At 36.9% G+C, this 18,500-nt stretch overlaps 1 protein-coding gene across 3 annotated transcripts in view; it reads right to left on the bottom strand.

Annotated features, from left to right (window-relative positions):
* Window positions 1-18,320, bottom strand: part of LOC117112356 (MOB kinase activator 1A-like) — a 28,092-nt gene extending 9,772 nt beyond the window's left edge. For all 3 annotated transcript variants that reach the window (XM_033255432.1, XM_033255435.1, XM_033255434.1), the window contains exons 1-2: window positions 18,127-18,320; window positions 14,590-14,753 (exon numbers count right to left, since the gene is read on the bottom strand). In XM_033255432.1, the coding sequence (XP_033111323.1) occupies window positions 14,590-14,753; window positions 18,127-18,140 (178 nt within the window). In that variant the 5' untranslated portion in view covers window positions 18,141-18,320. The remainder of the gene's footprint in view (window positions 1-14,589; window positions 14,754-18,126) is intronic.
* Window positions 18,321-18,500: the final 180 nt, after the last annotated feature.

Raw genomic sequence — 18,500 nt, 5'->3', positions numbered from 1 at the left:
AAAGATAAGGAAACATGAGAAAAGAAAAGAAAGGAAAGATAGACATGGTATAACATTAGAAAGGAAAAGGAAAAAAATGATAAGAAATGTAAAAATGAAATATGAAAGACAGATATGAATTATAAGAAAGAAAATGAAAGGAAAGATAAGGAATCTAAGAAAGCAATGTGAAAGATAAGATAAGGAAACATAATAATATTATTTTTTCATAATCATCTCACTAATCTTCTTAGCTAGACACCGCCATCACTTGAGCACCTGTGAGTCATGCATCGGCGGGCTTTACGCCTTAAATTGCCGATAAACGGTGCGGTGTTGGTTTGGTTCGTTTAGGAGTTTTCTTTTTTCTTTGTTAGTCTAGGTTCATGGTTTTTTATTCTCTTGTCCGTTTCCTTCGTTGTTGTGAAGCGCCTCGAGGTTGGTCTAACGGGAGGCGCTATACAAATCGCAAATTATTATTATTATTATTATGTCAACATGAGGCGCTATATAAATCCAGAATTATTATTATTATTATTATTATTATTATATTCATATGATATTTCAAATTTTTTTTTCGTGTTTGTACTTGCAGTATTTCAAATGATGGAATAAATACAAAATTACAAAATATTTTAGAAAATATTGGTAAATGGTATGTCGGAAGTAAGTTGAAAATGCAGTTTAAATGAGACGAAAATCAGGTGAAAACGAAGCTGATCACTTTTTTCAGCAGCTAGGTAGCAATTTTCTAACCAACTCATTAATATTCATAACCAGTCTGTCAATTTTGGCCAGCAGCTGATTGAGGAATCGTCCCGACGATGATCGAGCGACTAGCCTACTATAGACAATAGTGTGAAGCCGTGAGTTTTTGTGATCGTTTACGTACGCAGTAACAAAGAGGGGGATAGTCAACGTCAATTTAATCATGGAGGAATAATTCAATTGAATTAATAAACGTATATCAGTCTGATGACTTGTTTGTTTACAATGAGGCCTACACCTATGCCTAGGATTAACACAGTTAGTGTCTACCCAGCAGCAGTAGCAGCACTCTAGTCCAGTTTTATGTATAACACTATTATTGCGTATTGCTTAATACGTTAAGCAGTATTCTATAGTGACTGGATCGAGAGACCAAATCGCAGACGACCTCTCTCCGTGTGTGGTTGTTCACGGTGTTGAATAAAGTTAGTTCATGGTTGACTTGATTCTGGCGTAGTTTCCCTTTATTTATGTGAACCTGCAAACTTAACATTGGCGACGAGGATACGGAACATTTATTGTATGACTGAGTACCACTGTGTGATTTTTGACGGCTACAAAAATGACAGCCATAATTGGTAATATTCAACCCTATGACGAGAGTTAAGTATGGAGCTCGTATCAAGAACGGCTCGAGCAATATTTCAAGGCTAATAGTATAGCTGTGGAAAAACAAGTTTCAGTGCTCATCAGCTTGCTAGGGAGCAGAACTTACAATTTGCTTTCTCGTCAGCACGGAGAAGCCCGGAGATAAAAGTTATACTGATTTAGTTCAGATTTTAAATGAACACTTCAGCCCGAAGCTGATCAAAATGGCGGAGCGTTTTTGTTTCTACAAGCGTGAACAGAAGTATGACGAAACGATTAGAAAATACTACGCTTCCTTAAGGAAATTGACAGAACATTGCGAGTTCACGGACTTGTCAGATACGCTAAAAGATAGATTTGTTTGTGGTTTGCGAAATGAAGTTATTCAAAAGAACTTGTTGACGACGAATAATCTTGGGAGACCGCAGCGAAGGACACGGCTGAAATACAACACAAAAACAACAACCAGCTTAGGTCAGCCCCAACCTTAAACAAGGTTTCAGTAAGTAAGCATAGACCTAGTAGTAATACGAGCCAGGTATGCCACCACTGTGGCGGTAAACATCACCCAAACGATTGTTGGTATAGAGATGTTACTTGTTATCAATGCAAAAAGAAAGGCCACATCAGTAAGGTATGTGGTAGGCCTAAATCTAGTTCAGCACTAGCAGTAAGATGACAAACCCTAAGAAGAAGGGTGGTCACAGTAGTCACATCATCACAGCCATAATGTGCAGTTGAATGAATAATGACGACCTACTTGCTACTATGTCAGACCTACTTACAAATGTAAAATCACACAATAGTAAAGATGAGGATGATGAAATATGGGTTTTCCCATTATTAATGGTAAAACAGTGAAAATGGAGCTTGATATAGGAGCTAAATTTAGCATCCTGCATCATTGTATTATTCAATGAGGTTCCCCTTGACCATACATCAGTTACGCTTAAAACGTATTCTGGGTAAGTGTTATACCCTGAGGGAGAAATCTGTGTAAATGTTGTGTTAAATGACCAAAGTAAACCTTTGAAATTGATAGTGGTTAAAACCGATGCTCCACCTTTATTAGCCCGAGATATGTTAAGGGAGTTAAAGCTGAACTGGCAGCAAATTAAAACAGTGTATTGGATCAAGAGTGTTAATGCGATGCATGAGGTTGGCTGGTGGGCGGCATTTTAAGAAGTTAGATTTAAAAAGTTCCTATATGCAAATGGAGGTTGAAGATGAGGGTAAACAATACCTTGTTATTAATAGGCATAAGGGTTTATACCGCTATAATAGGTTGGTATGTGGAGTAGCATCAGCTGCACCGATCTGGCAACGAACCATGGATAACATACTCCAGGGGTTAGATGGTGTACAGTGCATATTAGATGATATGGTAATTACTGGTAAATCTGATGCAGAACATTTGAAAAATCTAGAAATGGTTCTACAGTGGCTTGATAAGCATAATTTGAGATTATTTGTTGACAAATGTGAATTCTTCAGAGATGAACTGGAGTATTGTGGCCATATCATAAATGCAAATGGTCTGGAAAAGACAAAAGCCAAAGTAGAAGCAATTCTAAAGGCCGAAGCGCCAAAGAATGCGAGTCAATAAAGGGCATTCCTAGGAATGATACAATATTATGCAAAGTTTCTACCAAACTTATCTACAGTGTAAAGCCTACTACATAAATTGTTACTTAAAGATGCAATGTGGAGCTGGTCTCAAGAATGTCAAGCTGTACTTGACAAAGTTAAATATTTGGTGACTTCCAACAAGGTACTAACTCATTATGACCCAACCTTACCCTTACTGCTAGCTTGTGATGCGTCTCAGTATGGTTTAGGGGCAGTGCTCTCACATAAATTTCCAGACAGGAGCGACAGGCCTATTGCACACGCTTCACGCACTTTAAGCAAAGCTGAACGCAATTATTCCCAAATAGAAAAAGAAGCGTTAAGCTTAATATGGGGCATAAAGAAGTTTAATGTCTACTTAGCTGGGAATAACTTTACCTTGATCACTGATCATCAGCCATTGCTAGCAATATTTAAACCACAAAAGGGCGTATCGGTAACTTCAGCAGCGAGACTACAGTGCTACGCAATATTCTTAGGGGGATATCAGTATAACATTGAATACAAGGCTTCAAAGAAGCATGCTAACGCAGACGCCTTATCGCGAGTACCATTAGTCGCAGAAAGCACTGAAAGCGTGGACATGGCAGACATACTAATGTTGACGCAGCAATTTGAGACGCTACCAATAACGGTTAAAGAGATCAGACAAGCTACGCAGCGCGACCCAACACTAGCAATTGTTGTTGAAGCAGTAATGAATGTGTGGAAGCCTGAGCTGGGTAAACTGCTAAACCTCTCACCTTACATGAGCAGGCAAACCGAGATTACTGTCCATGAAGGCTGTCTAATGTGGGGATTGAGAGTGATAAATTGCAGAAATTTATGCTACAGGAGTTACACGAAGGCCATGGAGGGGTCGTAAAAATGAAAACGCTGACCCGCAGTTACTTTTGGTAACTGACCAAGCAATGTGTAGGATGCCAACTCACTAAAGGTAATCCTAAAGCAGAGCCAGTCCATCCGTGGGAGTACCCTGATGAACGATGAGACCGCATTCATATTGACTTTGCGGGACCTTTTGAAGGCTCCATGTTTCTACTTGCAGTGGACGCCTATTCTAAATGGCCAGAGATCATCAGAATGAAATCGACTAAAGCTGCTAAAACCATTGAGGTTTTACGCGACATCTTTGCCAGGAATGGAATTCCTAGATGTGTGGTTTCTGCTGGACCACAGTTTGTGTCCGATGACTTTAGTAAGTTCATGAAAGCTAATGGCATCCGTCACGTCACGTCATCACCGTACCATCCATGAACAAACGGGCTGAGCAGTTAGTTCAAACATTCAAGCAGAGTATGAGAGCGTCGAAAGGCTCTGGAAGCATCAACAAGCACTTGAGCAATTTCTTACTATCTTATCGCATTACACCGCACATTACTACAAATGTAGCACCTTGCCAGCTATTTATGGGCATTGATCTTAGAACGAGGCTGAGTCTAATAAAGCCAAACCTTAGTCAGTCAGTAAGAGACAGGCAGCAGAAGATGACGCGTCAAAAGGAAGCTGCCCGTCAGTTTCGCGATGGAGGGAAGGTAATGGTCAGGGAACTAACACTCAAAAATGGTCAATTGGTACAATCGTTGCCCAAACAGGTCCCCTGTCATACAAGGTGGGCATTGATGGTGAAGTGGAGGCGTCACGTCGATCAGTTATGCGATACATTGTCACAGAGTGACATTACAGAAGATTCAATCGTTGAGGCATGTACTGTACCACTGACACGGAAGCAGTACCGGTTAATTTGGAAGCGAATCAGGATAGCGACGCACAGAGCCCAGATAACATACGATGCGTACAACAGAGAGTCGATCGCCCTAAGCGTAATATTAAACCACCAAGAAGACTCATTGAGGGAATATGAGGGTGGAACTTTGTTTGGAATGAGGACAGTTTGGACATTTGGTTTTGTTTTTAGTTTGTAAAAATGTTTATTCTATTGTTAATTCTGAACAAAGCAGTTACACACTGGTGTGTGAATATGTTTGATATGTTTGTAGGGAGGGGTGTTATGTATAACACTATTATTGCATATTGCGCAATATGTAAGCAGTACTCTATAGTGACTGGATCGAGAGACCATGTTTTGCAGACGACTTCTCTCGGTGTGTGGTTGTTCACGGTGTTGAATAAAGTTAGTTCATGGTTGACTTGATTTTGGCATAGTTTCCCTTTATTTATGTGAACCTGCAAACTTAACAGTCCAGGACACCGCTCCAGGTGAGTTCGCACATAGCCTATTATCCAGTTGACAGTAAAGTTAGTAGGTTTCTACTCCTAGCCTAGCCTAGACTTGTCATGCCATGGCGACTTTGTCACATTGTGCCAGTGCATTTTTTTTTTCATAAATAGGCCTAGGCCCCTACATTTAGTAGGCCTACTAACTACAGGACTAGGCTAGGCCTGGTCCTATGAAAAAACTGTCTAGGCCTAGGCCTAAATGTCTAAAAACTGCAATGTCTAAATAAAGGTGATGTGCTATAACACTACAGTATATCATCAGAGCCAACAACAATTCCTGCAAAAATAAGATTATTATTATATATAGGCCTAGAAGCCTAGGCTACACAACGATAACGCCCCATTAAATAACATGATGTTACTCCCAACCTAACCAGTAACTTCATCGAAAAGTCGGGCTTTCACAACTTTGATCTTTTTTAACTTTCAGCTGTTGATGAAATGTTGAATTCAAATAATATATATATATGGCTGTATATATCAGGCGTCTAGAACACAAACATTTTGCGGGGCATGCCCCGGACCCCCTAGGACAGTGTTGTCTCGATCGGCCCAAATTTCGGCGCCCCCCCCCCTTTTGGACATCTCTGGATCCGCCCCTGATTTTAATGTATGGCTTTGTACAGTCTTGTGTAAAGTTATTCTATGAATCTGCTTACAGTATTTTGTAATGCCTGGATTATGCCTATGTCTGCATGCTGATCAATTTGGTATTGCAATTTAAAAGAAAGCTTCAATTTTGTTGTTGTACACCATTTTTTGTTTATTACTTTGAAATAGTTGAACTTGCCTATGTCATATCCAAAATGCCATGAGAAATTGTTTGACCTTAACAAAATTTACTTACGGTAATCGAAAACACAACAATTCGGCATGTAAAATTAGATCGACTTATTAGAGTATGGCACGGTCGTCTTGGCAAGTTTAACCACACTTCTTTCTTTATCATGTTCGATTGTCTTGTATACCATAGAACATTTCTTCTTTCATGATGATATTCAACATCCATATTTTTGGTGCTCCACTTGGTTATTGATTATTTTATTGTTGTACATACAGTAAATTCAGACTACTGGTGTTACTAAATAAATATTTTTAAACACAATTTATCATCCTTGTACATAGCAAATAATTTATTACAAGTGTATTGTTTTACTGTACACAGAATAAAAGCAACATTGAAGCAGTCGGGTATTACAATATATATCACTGCATTTAACACACTATTTACTATCAAAATATTAAATGTATAGAGTTATAGTTAGTTTATATGAATGTAAAGAATAGGGAAGAACAAGTTACATATATTTACAGTACACAAAATTCCAATTCATACTGTAGTAGCTTCAAATTTTAAAATATGAGACGAGAGTGGGGAAGACAGAAAAAACATTGCATTTCGAACATACTGTACTTAACAACAAAATGTTCTTTAAATAAATTTTGCTGGCCTATCCGCATTAATAGCAACAATTTCAATTACAGACTAGGCCTGGAAGGTTACACACAATTGGCTAGATATACAGAAGCTGTAGGCCTATGCTGACAAAATTTCCTTTCTTACCATGAGTGATGAGATTGTCAAAAAACAGTTAACAGATGTCACATGAATTTTCAAGAATGAATCCTTTATAAGATCTGTTGCATTAATGAGGATGGACTTATCAGGTATCTTCCATAACAATAATTCTTCCAACACAAAAGTCTAAACACTAAAATTTTTAACATAGGAAAATTGGCCAAAACATTGCACCAATCTCTGCTTATTACATAAGCACAATCGAACCATGTATAGATATGCAATTTTGGTTTTGGGAAACACTTTCGAGAAAATATATTGTAAAAAGACTGCAACAAGAATTACGTAAACAAAATTTTGATTACAATAATTGTTGTGTTAAAAACAAAATTAAACAAATTATTTCAGGTTTAATGTACAAATGCCATATGACACCCCCACCCCCTTAACATAATGAAATTGAAAAGATTTTCGATCGACATGGATATTCCAAACTCAAACACTTGGAGTGTTGTACTAATTGCAGCGCCATCTCTCTTTCACTGTAGATTTCCATCCAGACATGACGGAACTAGGGGTTGCTGCATTATGGAGAGTAATGTTTGACTGGAAATGGTCTGCAGTCAGTTGGTTGTTACCATGCGCCAGTGATGTTGGAGTATAGCAACATAAAACTATTTATGTAATGCATGAATAAAGTTCGGGGTTTGTCGGGTAGTGAAATGATTATTGTACATTTTAAGTGCTCCAGTTACTCCATGCATAGTGTAAGCTAAATTACGGTGATTAATTAGCGAATATATGAAGACAATTATTTCAAAGTTCCCTCTTTATAAGAGGGTATACAAATGCTTTGTGAAAATGAGTATGCCACGGTACTCATTTTAACAAAGGAATACATGCAGCTGGTTAGCTAACAATATGCAAATGTTACATGAACACCTGGGAAGGAAGGTGCAATATCACATTCTGTTGCCTGCATACGTCTGTACTGTAGCGTGTGGGGGGGGGGGGCAACGGTAAGCATAAGTTGGTTAGCCAACAATATGCATGAAAACCTGGGAAGAATGGTACATCACGTTCTGTTGCCTAGCCTACTGATGTACTGTACTGTATAGCGGGGGACGGTGAGGCTATTTATTAGTAAGACTCTAGGCCTAAGTAGACAGTGCAATTACATGTGATAGAAAGTACTCATTTGAAAGAAATAAATTAAAATAAGAAAAAAAAAATAACTAAGAATAATTCAGTTTGCAGACGTACCTTGTTTATATTTTATACAAGGCTAACAATGCGGCTCTTGTAGTCCTAGCTGGGCAAGGCATCCATTTCCAAAGCAGCGGTGTTTATCCATGAAAAAAGCATGCCGGGAGGGTTGCCTTACCAAGAAAAGGTGACGTAAAATGTATGCATGTTAACTATTTGTGAGTGTGACGTCACCAATTAAAATTTTCTATTATAACAAAAATATTAAGAACTACAAGGTTTTTGGGCGTAAATTCCAAAATACGAATTAAGGGTAGCACCATCTCCTTGCCATACAAATTACAGCTTCCACTGACGTCTCAGTCGATAAATATGGGTAGCTGAAGTTTTTCTCGCAAATCTGACTACACAAAACCAAATCCAAATTTCACGTTCCACTTCTGACTTTGAGTTGTGCTTCGCACACGCCGCTCAGGGCGGCGTTCCGGGAACCCTGTGTCTAGTGTTTGAGTGACCATTTTTACAACAGGCATATGGGCCTAGGCATGTATAAGTGATTATTTTTAACAATTTTTAATTATATTGCAGTATTACATAAAGATAAATACTATCAATCAAGATTTTTATTTATGCATTGCTTTATTAGATATTTTAATATTAAAGGTGAATAATGAACAATGAACCTGTGGTAGTTACACCACTGAATCAAACTGCTGATTGCAGTGATCACTTACTCAGTGATCCATACATTAACTACGTGTGTGCATTAGCTGCGCATAGAGAAAGGTTTGCTCTTAGTACAGTACAGTAGTACCGCATATAAATTGCGTACTGTATATAAATTACGATTGAAAAACGGGGTTGTCTTATATGCGCGACATACAAATTAGATTAGTAAATCATCTTTTGTGCTGATCGTCCGCAACATGCGAATTTACGACTGCAAAAAAATCTGCTTATTGTTAGTATGACTGAATGCAATTTTAAATGCTGGGGAATAAGATTTTGATTAATATTTTAAAAACCCATAAAATTGTATTATGTTGAAGTTAGCCCTACATTTGGCTCCGTTTTTAGCCTGCTATATGCAGTATTAAGACCATAGAGAGCAGCAAAGATTATGAATTCCGACGGTGAAACGGGGTCGTCTTTAAGCCTGACATACAAAAATCGTTCAAAAATCTTTTCAAGCTCAATTGTCATCTTATATGTGTGTGTTGCCTTATATTCGAGTATATACGGAATGCAATGTTCACTCAGTCTCTTCGTAGCTCTTTGCAATATAATGAGGATTAATAAATTGATTTTGGCTGATGAAGTTTATTGGTATTATTAGGTAGGCCTAAGCTCCTGGAAGACATTTGTCAGGGGCGGATCCAGTCTCGCAAAAAAGAGGGGGCGTGGATGTGCGAACTGAGTGGGAACTTCAGGAAAGAGCCTCTGGTAGGGATGCAAGGGGGTTAATCTCCCTTAAATCTTTAGCACCTTTATTAATTAGGTGTTATATTTGATTGATTTTTACTATTTACCTTGATAATTTTCTGATAAACTTTACACAATTCTATTTTTACAAAAAATAGAGGGGGCGTACGCCCCTTACGCCCCCCCCCCTCTAAATCCGCCACTGTTTGTTAAACATGAGAGGAATGATAATTAATCCCATACTTTCAATAATTTTCAGTAGCTGTACCATATTCCTGATACAACTATAAGAAAAAAACAATTGGTAAATTAATACTATAATATTAGTTTTAACATTTTATTAGTTACAATTATTTTTATTAATTGAAAGTGTATACAGGAAGCCAAATGATATTAATTGAGTTTTATTTTTATTGTTTTTACCGTTATAATTAAAGGTATTTGTCACTGTTATTATTTTTGTGGCTACTGAAAGTAGCTACTGTCATTGAATGGTTTACCGAGGTAAGTGACTGTTAATCTCGGTACCAGTCAACACCTTTGATCACAAGCTGAATTCCAATCAACGCTGGCAAAAATTTCCAATAAAATGCGGGAGGTTACAAATGCGGGAGGTTTACGAAAATTACTCGACACTCAGCGGATCCTTTTAGTTTTATGTTATGTTAGGTACCTGCCTCCACGTTTTTTTTTATGTGCGATGCCAAACAAAAGTAAGTTCTGTGTAGGTAGACCATGTTGGATTTCACTAAATTTCACAATTTTAGGCCTAGGTGAGCTACGGATTTCCATGTGTTACTATTAGATAGTATTATTAATTATTGTTATTGTTAAGCTAAATGAAAATTTGTTTTGACATTTCATTTCAAATTCAAGTCTTTTTCTGTGAGTTTCCGTTTTAAAGCTAGGCCTAGCACAGTGCGGCAACACGAAATGTGCTGTACATACACTCATCGCTACTGATTTGAATGTGTGGTTTAATACACATAAAAGCAACTTGTAGCCTACATTTATTTCCTGTAGTATCTGATCTAGACTACGGCCTAGGCCTACACACACGTACGTATCAAGCCAGCCTATTTGTCTTCGTCAGGCTAGCCTGCATTACAGTACATTGACACGAAATGTGTTGCACACATACACTCATCGCTACTAACTAATTTGAATATTGTGGTTTAATACACATAAAAGCAACTTGTAGCCTACATTTCCTGTTATCTGATCTACACACACGTACTACCCAGCCAGCCTGTAGGCCTAGTTCGTCTTCCTCTAGCTCTAGGCCAAACTCCATTTCAGTAGTGTACATTGTTTATCTCTCAGAGGAGAGACCCCCCACCCTTGCAAGCACCACAAAACGGCTCATTCTTCGCTACCAACTAGACTCGTGCAGACGCATTTATTAGCCGCAAAGCTTACCATTCCAGGCCGTGATTGGTTGATAAACACAATGTGGAATATACAGGCGATTTGCAATCTGATCAATGACGAACATGCTTTCATAGGAAACCCACCGTAATGTTTAGAAATATGATATAAAAACATACTTTTTCACATATTTCCCAACAATAATTTCGCAAAAGCTCTTCATACTTTAAATTCCCCAGGCCTTACCTTCCATATTATTGCAAGATCGGCCTAATCGCGTCACAAACGAAGGAAGAGATAGAAAAACAAATGACTTCAACATTCGCTCAGAATCATCATATAAGCCCTCTCTCTCAGAGAGTAGGCTAAAAATTTAAAAAAAAAAAAAAAAAAATCGGGATTTCCCCAAAAGTGATGCGCGCAAGGGTGATAAAACTAATAATTTTTTTATGGGCCCTTATCTGTACCAGTTATAAGGTCTCTGTCAGTTTTTGTTCTGTTCTACAGTATAGTAAACTGTTCATAATATGTAATTTATTTACTTTAGTTTAATTTAATGTTTGCTACCTACGTAGATTACTAAGTGTTACGTCACGATACCACATGATACTACTCCGTTGCTATCGGTGACACAAAATGCGTTCAACCAACGCCATTTTCCTCACTGACAAACCATTGATCCCAATTTGTAACGTAATTATCAAGAAGTTGTATCTTAATTTTTCTTTGTAAATGTTTATTGAAGAATAAATGATGAATAAAGTGTTCGACAACTAATATAATGCAAGATTTTTGTGTCTTTAGTACATTTTGATAGTAAATTATTAGGTTTTAAAATGCCTATTCCAGAAAGCCTATTCTAAACCATTAAGATTATGAAGTCATTCAGGCGTAATGAATGGTAACCAACGTCCAGAGGGCGCCCCCTGGTGTTGTGATGACACGACTGTGGTACTCTATAGTACCTTAACACTGACAATGACCTTTGACACTACAGTAGGAACGGTCATTAAAAAAAAAAACGTGAATGTAATGAACATTTTTTTAACATGGAACCTCTGCTTAACTGCCTGTGTATCCAACGTTCTTTTGTATAGACCTGTTTAGGTAAGTGATTAATATTTGCAGAGTAAAATATCGTCCATGAATTCATAGAAACTAAAGGATAATAAAATTGTAATTATGACGGATTATGTTTATAGGCAATACTCACAATATACAGTTTACCAATGATGCCTTTCAAACAAAAAAGATTTTACACTGTACAATGTTTGAAAGATATTTTAATGGACATGTTGCAATGCACTTATTTTTTAAATAAATACCAATTTTGTTTGCAAGTATAAATTAAAGGGTAATGTAAAGGAACAACCCACAATTTGCAGTGTTGTCCGTGACTACATAGCCGCCATATAAAAACAGGCACTTACAGTGCTTAGCTACATGTTCACATCATTACACAACAACACAGGCTGAAATGAACCATAAAATTGGGGTAATTGTTGGGTCTTTAAAGTGCACACAAGCCAGATGTGTACACTGAACCTCCATTGAAGCACTTAACCGAGAAGACTTGGTTCTACTACCGAACCATAGGCAAGGAGCAGCTTAAAACAGCAACGAGACTGTAGTTACAGTAACAGCACCCCTACCTTACCACTGTTACGAAAGATGCAATTGGGTTTTTTAAAGTGCAAACAAACCAGATGTGTACACTCAACCTCCATTTTAAGTCCTTGACCAAGAATATTTGGTTCTACTAACCGAACCCTAGGCAAGGAGCGGCTTAAACCAGCAAAGACGTTAAGGCAGTAGTTACAGTATTGCTGCTACCTTACCGCTTGGCCACTCAACTCGCCACAGTTTAATTAAACACAAACATACAATAACAAAACAGTTTCATAGGATATTTTGATAAAAAAAACGTCTTTATAATACATCTCGACAACCCGGATTAAAGTAATTGTCATCATTATGATTTTTCCTATATGCAATCGCCAGCTCACAATGAGGGTCGGGAACATACGTGTACACACATAGACTGGACCAGAAAATGTGTGAAGCATTGTATTTGAACATAGTGATTTTTGTATTGAAAAATACTTATTCCATTCGCATCAATGTGGAAGGCTCTATAGACTCGAGAAAGTTGGGATGCTTGCATCAATTTTTGTAGAAAAAATTCATTGATTTTTAAATTTTAAACCCTCTTATAATCAATTTCTGATCACTTCTACGTTTACCTTATTGAAAATAATTCATTATTCATTCTTACTACAGTAAGGTATATGGAATTTACAATGAAAATTTTATAATTTAAAAAAGTTATCAACAGAAAACACCCAAGATACACATGGATTAGTGGTAATGCATCGGGAATGACCTCATTTCAGGGCTCGAAATTCACGTTATCAAACTAGCAATTTGCTAGTATGTTTGTCATAATTGCTAGGTAAAAATTCACAAACCAGTAAATTAAAAAAAAATGATTGCTAGTTGGAATATCTATACAAAACATCTTGTAATTAGCCTAGTATTAAACTAAAACTAGACTAAACTGATCTACAAAAACTAATACAAATTTTATTAAATTTATTTATTGTTTAATTATGAAAATCGACTAAAAATGCCTATAATCGACGAAAAACGATCGTTTTTTTTTTCATCTTGAGCACCAGAAACATGATGTGAAGTGCGCCACCAACATTAATTTTCTTAAACCTTGCAACAAGATAAGGAAGCAGTGTGCAGAAAAAAATCGCTTTCCTCACATACATGTGTTTGTTGACGGAAGTCACGGGCGATGCGATTGGTAGTAAAGGCGAACATATTTAATTTGGTTCTTTTTAGATAATAAACAATGTTTCAGATATGATTAAATATTAATTTATTATGAAGCCAAGACAAATAATAGGTTACAACCTAGGCTTCAATTGGCAGATGTCAATAGGCCTAGCCTACTAGAACCTAGTCTGGCTAGGCCTAGTAGACCTCCTAACCTAGACTAGGCCTAGTCCTACTACTGCACCAGCGGAACGTCTAGCCCCAGTTTAAAAGACCAAGGCCTATCAAAATAAATATTGAACAAACAAATCTTTTATGTAAAATTGAGTTTCTGTTATGGTCTTTTTCTGTCAAAGATTTGGCTTGCTACAATGCAGTTTTTGAAATCTCTAGGCCTAGCCCCTACCTAAGCCTGCCTAGGCTAGTCTGGCAAAAAAAAAAAAACTCCTCCTTCCCCCACCCCTGAACATTTCTGAGGGTGTGACACTAAACACTAAGTATATTTTTTTTAATTTTCAAAATAATATGATATAAAAAATATATTAACAATGTTCTGAGACTGAAGTAAATAAATGTACAAGGTATAGAAATCAATTTCTTATACTCAATTGGCTATTTCTTTGTGATATTTATTGTACTACACCCACCATAACAGAAAATATTATATTAAAACATTTAACGCACAAATTTATAAAAGTACATCATTAGTTATTTTCATACAATTTATTTTCCGAAAATATATGTTGAGTTAATATATTTTACTAGTTGAGCAGTTCATTTTGCTAGTTACATTTTTACCAACTAGCACATTTTAGCAATAGGTTGCTAGTGGCTGAAAAAGTAAATTTCTAGCCCTGCATTTGCGATTTTTACATCCCAAATATTGCATAAGTCAACTTTGCCTAAGTCGCCTTTGCCTAACTCGAATAATTTCTAAGTCGAACTTATTTTACATGCCAAATGGTTGTATTTTACATTAATTATCTGTACGTAGAACAATTTTTCAGTGGCATTTTGGATTCGACTTAGGCAAGTTAAAAAAAAATTGAAATGAATGCAAACAAGACGCCGAGTTCTGTACTTACTATTGACGGCAACCCATTCATTGAGTTCCTCTCCTTCGGGTAGGGCAACAGCTTGACGTAGATTTCCACTTCCAAGTGTCCGTTCAGCATGTTTCATCAAATCATACTGGTGTGTTCCTTCTGGAATATTCTTCTTGGGTCGGAATGTTTTTGACCTTGTACTACTGTTTATGGAAATATAATAACATAACTAAACCATTTAGACACAAGGCAACTACAGACTGCACCAAAATACATTTTATGGCATGTGGCTAGATGTACGTTACTGTATAAAACTGATAACTTACTACGGTACCTTGGTGTTCTGATTGACCATTTGCAAGAAAAGCTACATTCTAATAATCCACATCTACAATAAGGGCTAAATGCATCGGCCAAACAGCCAGTGAGAAATAACTTAACCCTAAACTGACATAAATTTACGCTGTGGCTAGAGATACGGCACCGTATTTCTACATTCATTTTAAAGGTACGGTAAATGGTATTACGTTACCACCACCATAAAGTGCGGAAATGTGTGTGACGTCATCTATCAAGACCGGCATTGGCATTGCAAATTGCCCACAGTGTGAGTGGTGTGACTATGTACTGGATTAGCCCATCATTAGCTAGGCAAAGAGTACACTAGTATTTTTCTTATACAGTAATACGGTCATCGATAAATAGGCGTAAGGGTTCCACTCAGTAATAAGGGTCATGTCATTTACCTATAACCATATCAAGCAAAGCTTGAATCCTCAGGACCAAACTTTTGATGCTCAGCTCAGTCTTTGGTCTATATTTACATTACAAAACTTGCACTAAAAACTGAATATACTGTAACTGTAATAAGAGTATTCATATAGGCCGACTAGAAAAATTTATACCGTACTACTGTTTTAAATGGGCCTGCATTAAAAGTACTGTATATTCGGAAAATTTGACACTAATAATCACATGATTAGCAGTGGGGAAACACATTCCCTCGATCTGGATTCTGGCCGATTGGGGGAAGTACATAACAGTGATGGAGTCTGTGTATAGATGGGTTAATGTTGCATGTGTATTCAAAGTGCATCAATATTTTGGTCGGACTAAAACTTGGGATGAGGTTTTGGGGGTTGAGAACTTTAGACTTGGTATGACCACAGAGGAATTAGTTGGACAGATCAATCTATCCCTACAGCAGGGCGGCTGCTGCCAAGTGAAGAATCTAAGAAAGGCCTAGAGGCCTATGCCAAGAGTTTGGTACAGGATGCGGTCCCTGTTTGATAAATGACACGACTCTGAGTGGAATCACACACATATTTATCGATGACAGTTAAGTACAGCATTGTACATTTTGCATACAGGGTTAGTTAATCTTATTCTAATAATACCCAATACAGTACACCAATCGGTTTTCACCGCTCATCGTGGGTGATCTGCAATGCCAGTCTTGACATGACGTCCGCATATTCTGGCACTTCATTGGGTGATGGTGACGTAATGCCATTTACCTTATCTTTAGCAAATAGAAGTAGAAATATGGTACCGTATATCTAGCCACAGCGATAAATTTAATCGTTTTGTTAGTGAGTGGTCAGTGGAATTATTCTTAGCCTTCTTTCCAAATTTGCACAAATGCCCTACAGCACTCTACCTGACGTGTACATGTTATTGCAACATCAAGATTCAAAATAATAACAATAATTTAACAACAGAAAACATTAGTTGTAACTTGTATGCTGCATCTGTGGTAGCTGATTGGTCAATAAATAACAATTTGTACAGACATCGGAAAAAATTTAGTGTTTTAGGATTCTTTTCTGAAAATTCGGGAGACTGGGAGATTCCATGATTCATTCTCAAAAACTAACATTTTGTAAATATCTAGAAGCCAGGATTACCTTCCTGCCAGGTTGGCCTAGCAGTCACTACAGTTCACTACTCACCACCCTAAACTTAGGGCTGTTATACAGGGCCGGCCCTAGACCCATCCACCTAGGCCTATTCCTACCTGGCCTAATGCTAGGCCTAGCCTAGGCTAGCCACCAGGCAAGTGATCCTCCTCTGTACTGTGGTGCAGCCATGTTCACTAATGTTGCGTGTTCACACACAGACAGATATAAATAAATTACTACCTATAAAAGGGGATATGACCGGTCGAGCCGCCGACAAGTTGAGCCGTCGGTAATTTCTATGGAACGCCAAGTGCGTCTCTCAGTGAATGTAGTCGGCTTGCCGATGTCATCAGTGAACGAACCCCCCGGATACCAGCTACATATTCATCCCACAGTCTAGTCAGTAGTTGATTTGCTCATATTGCCAATCGTGATGTATAATTGTGTAATTGAAAATTAGAATTGTGATATTTTTATGTACTACATTTTTATAAAAATATATGAAGTTGTATAATTGCAAAATCGTATTAAAAATGTAATTTTATGTACTACATTTTTATAAAAATAAATGAAGTTGTATAATTGCAAAATCGTATTAAAAATGTGTTTATTTACGTTTGGTTTGTGGCGTATTTCAATTAACTTATTCGTTATTTGTACTATTTTGTTAAATTATTTAATTAAATAATTTATTATAAGTTTAACAAATAATACAAAAATAAAAATATATAAATTATAAAACCATAGTAAATACTGTATAATAACATAGAACTAACACATTTAAATTTATTGTTTATAGTCATGCAAAATCGTATTAAAAATGTAATAACTTGATTATTTTTTACATTTGGTTTGCGGAGTATTTCAATTAACTTATTCGTTATTTGTACTATTTTGTTAAATTATTTAATTAAATTATATTTATTATATATCATTATATATAATAAATGATAAGAATGTAAGGAGTTTTTTTTTTACTATCTGGCAAGCCGACTGAATAGACAGACTATAAACAATAAATTTAAATGTGTTAGGCCTATGTTAATATACAGTATTTACTATGGTTTTGTAATTTATATACTTTTTATTTTTGTACTATTTGTTAAACTTATATATAATAAATGATAAGAATGCATGGAGTTTTTTTTTTTTTTACTATCTGGCAAGCTGACTGAGCAAATGCTCACAAAATTTTAATTAAAACGATAGAAAGAACAAGTAAATAAATTGAAATACGTCCCAAAAATATTTAATAAATCAGTGCAAAAACCAAGTATTAAATAAATTGAAATAACTGAGTAAATAAACTGAAATACATCCCAAACAACAGTAACAAGAACGAATAAGTTAATTGAAATACGCCGCAATTAACGCACTACATTCACTGAGAGACGCGCTTGGCGTTCCATAGAAATGACCGGCGGCTCAACTTGTCGGCGACTCAACCGATCATAATCCCTATAAAAGTATGCTAAGCTCAACTGCACTCACTACAAAAACCATTGTTTTGATTAGCTGTGGCAGATTGATAATGTTAGCCTAGGACTATCCTAGGCCTCCCATCTCTAATGTAGGTAGGCTACTAGGCCTAGGCTAGCCCTAGCCTAGGCTCGGCTAGGTAGGCTGGGGCTGTGGTGAAACATGAAAAATCATCCGTAACAGTAGTAACCCTTACAAAAGAAAACTCATTCTTTGTCCTCTTGACAGGACACGATTCCACTATTATACAGACAAATAAATTCTTGGTATTCGAACATCAATCTGAGTTTATTTTACGGGTAGTTGATCCCGAATGCTGGAATTTGTTGGACATTCAGCTCCCTCTCGGTGTTCCTTTCCTTTTCCTCTGCACCAAAGATACTAGAAATACAAGATAGAGTTCTCGCATTGTAAAAATGAGGCGGAAGTCGTGCCCAACGTAGGCGGCGCCCTTCTTTTTAACCATGCGAGTTTCCTATACTTCGTGCCTAACGTACAGGGCGCCCTTCTGTTGCTAAGTATATCCAGACGCAAAAGGCGCCCTTCCTTTTCCACTAATGGAGGAAAACT

This window comes from Anneissia japonica, unplaced genomic scaffold (assembly GCF_011630105.1).
Source record: "Anneissia japonica isolate Jap-2015-1 unplaced genomic scaffold, ASM1163010v1 scaffold581_len1011336_cov187, whole genome shotgun sequence".
NCBI classification, from domain to species: Eukaryota; Metazoa; Echinodermata; class Crinoidea; order Comatulida; family Comatulidae; genus Anneissia; species Anneissia japonica.
The sequence above is the reverse complement of the archived record's forward strand: the minus strand, read 5'-3'. Positions and strand labels throughout refer to the sequence as shown.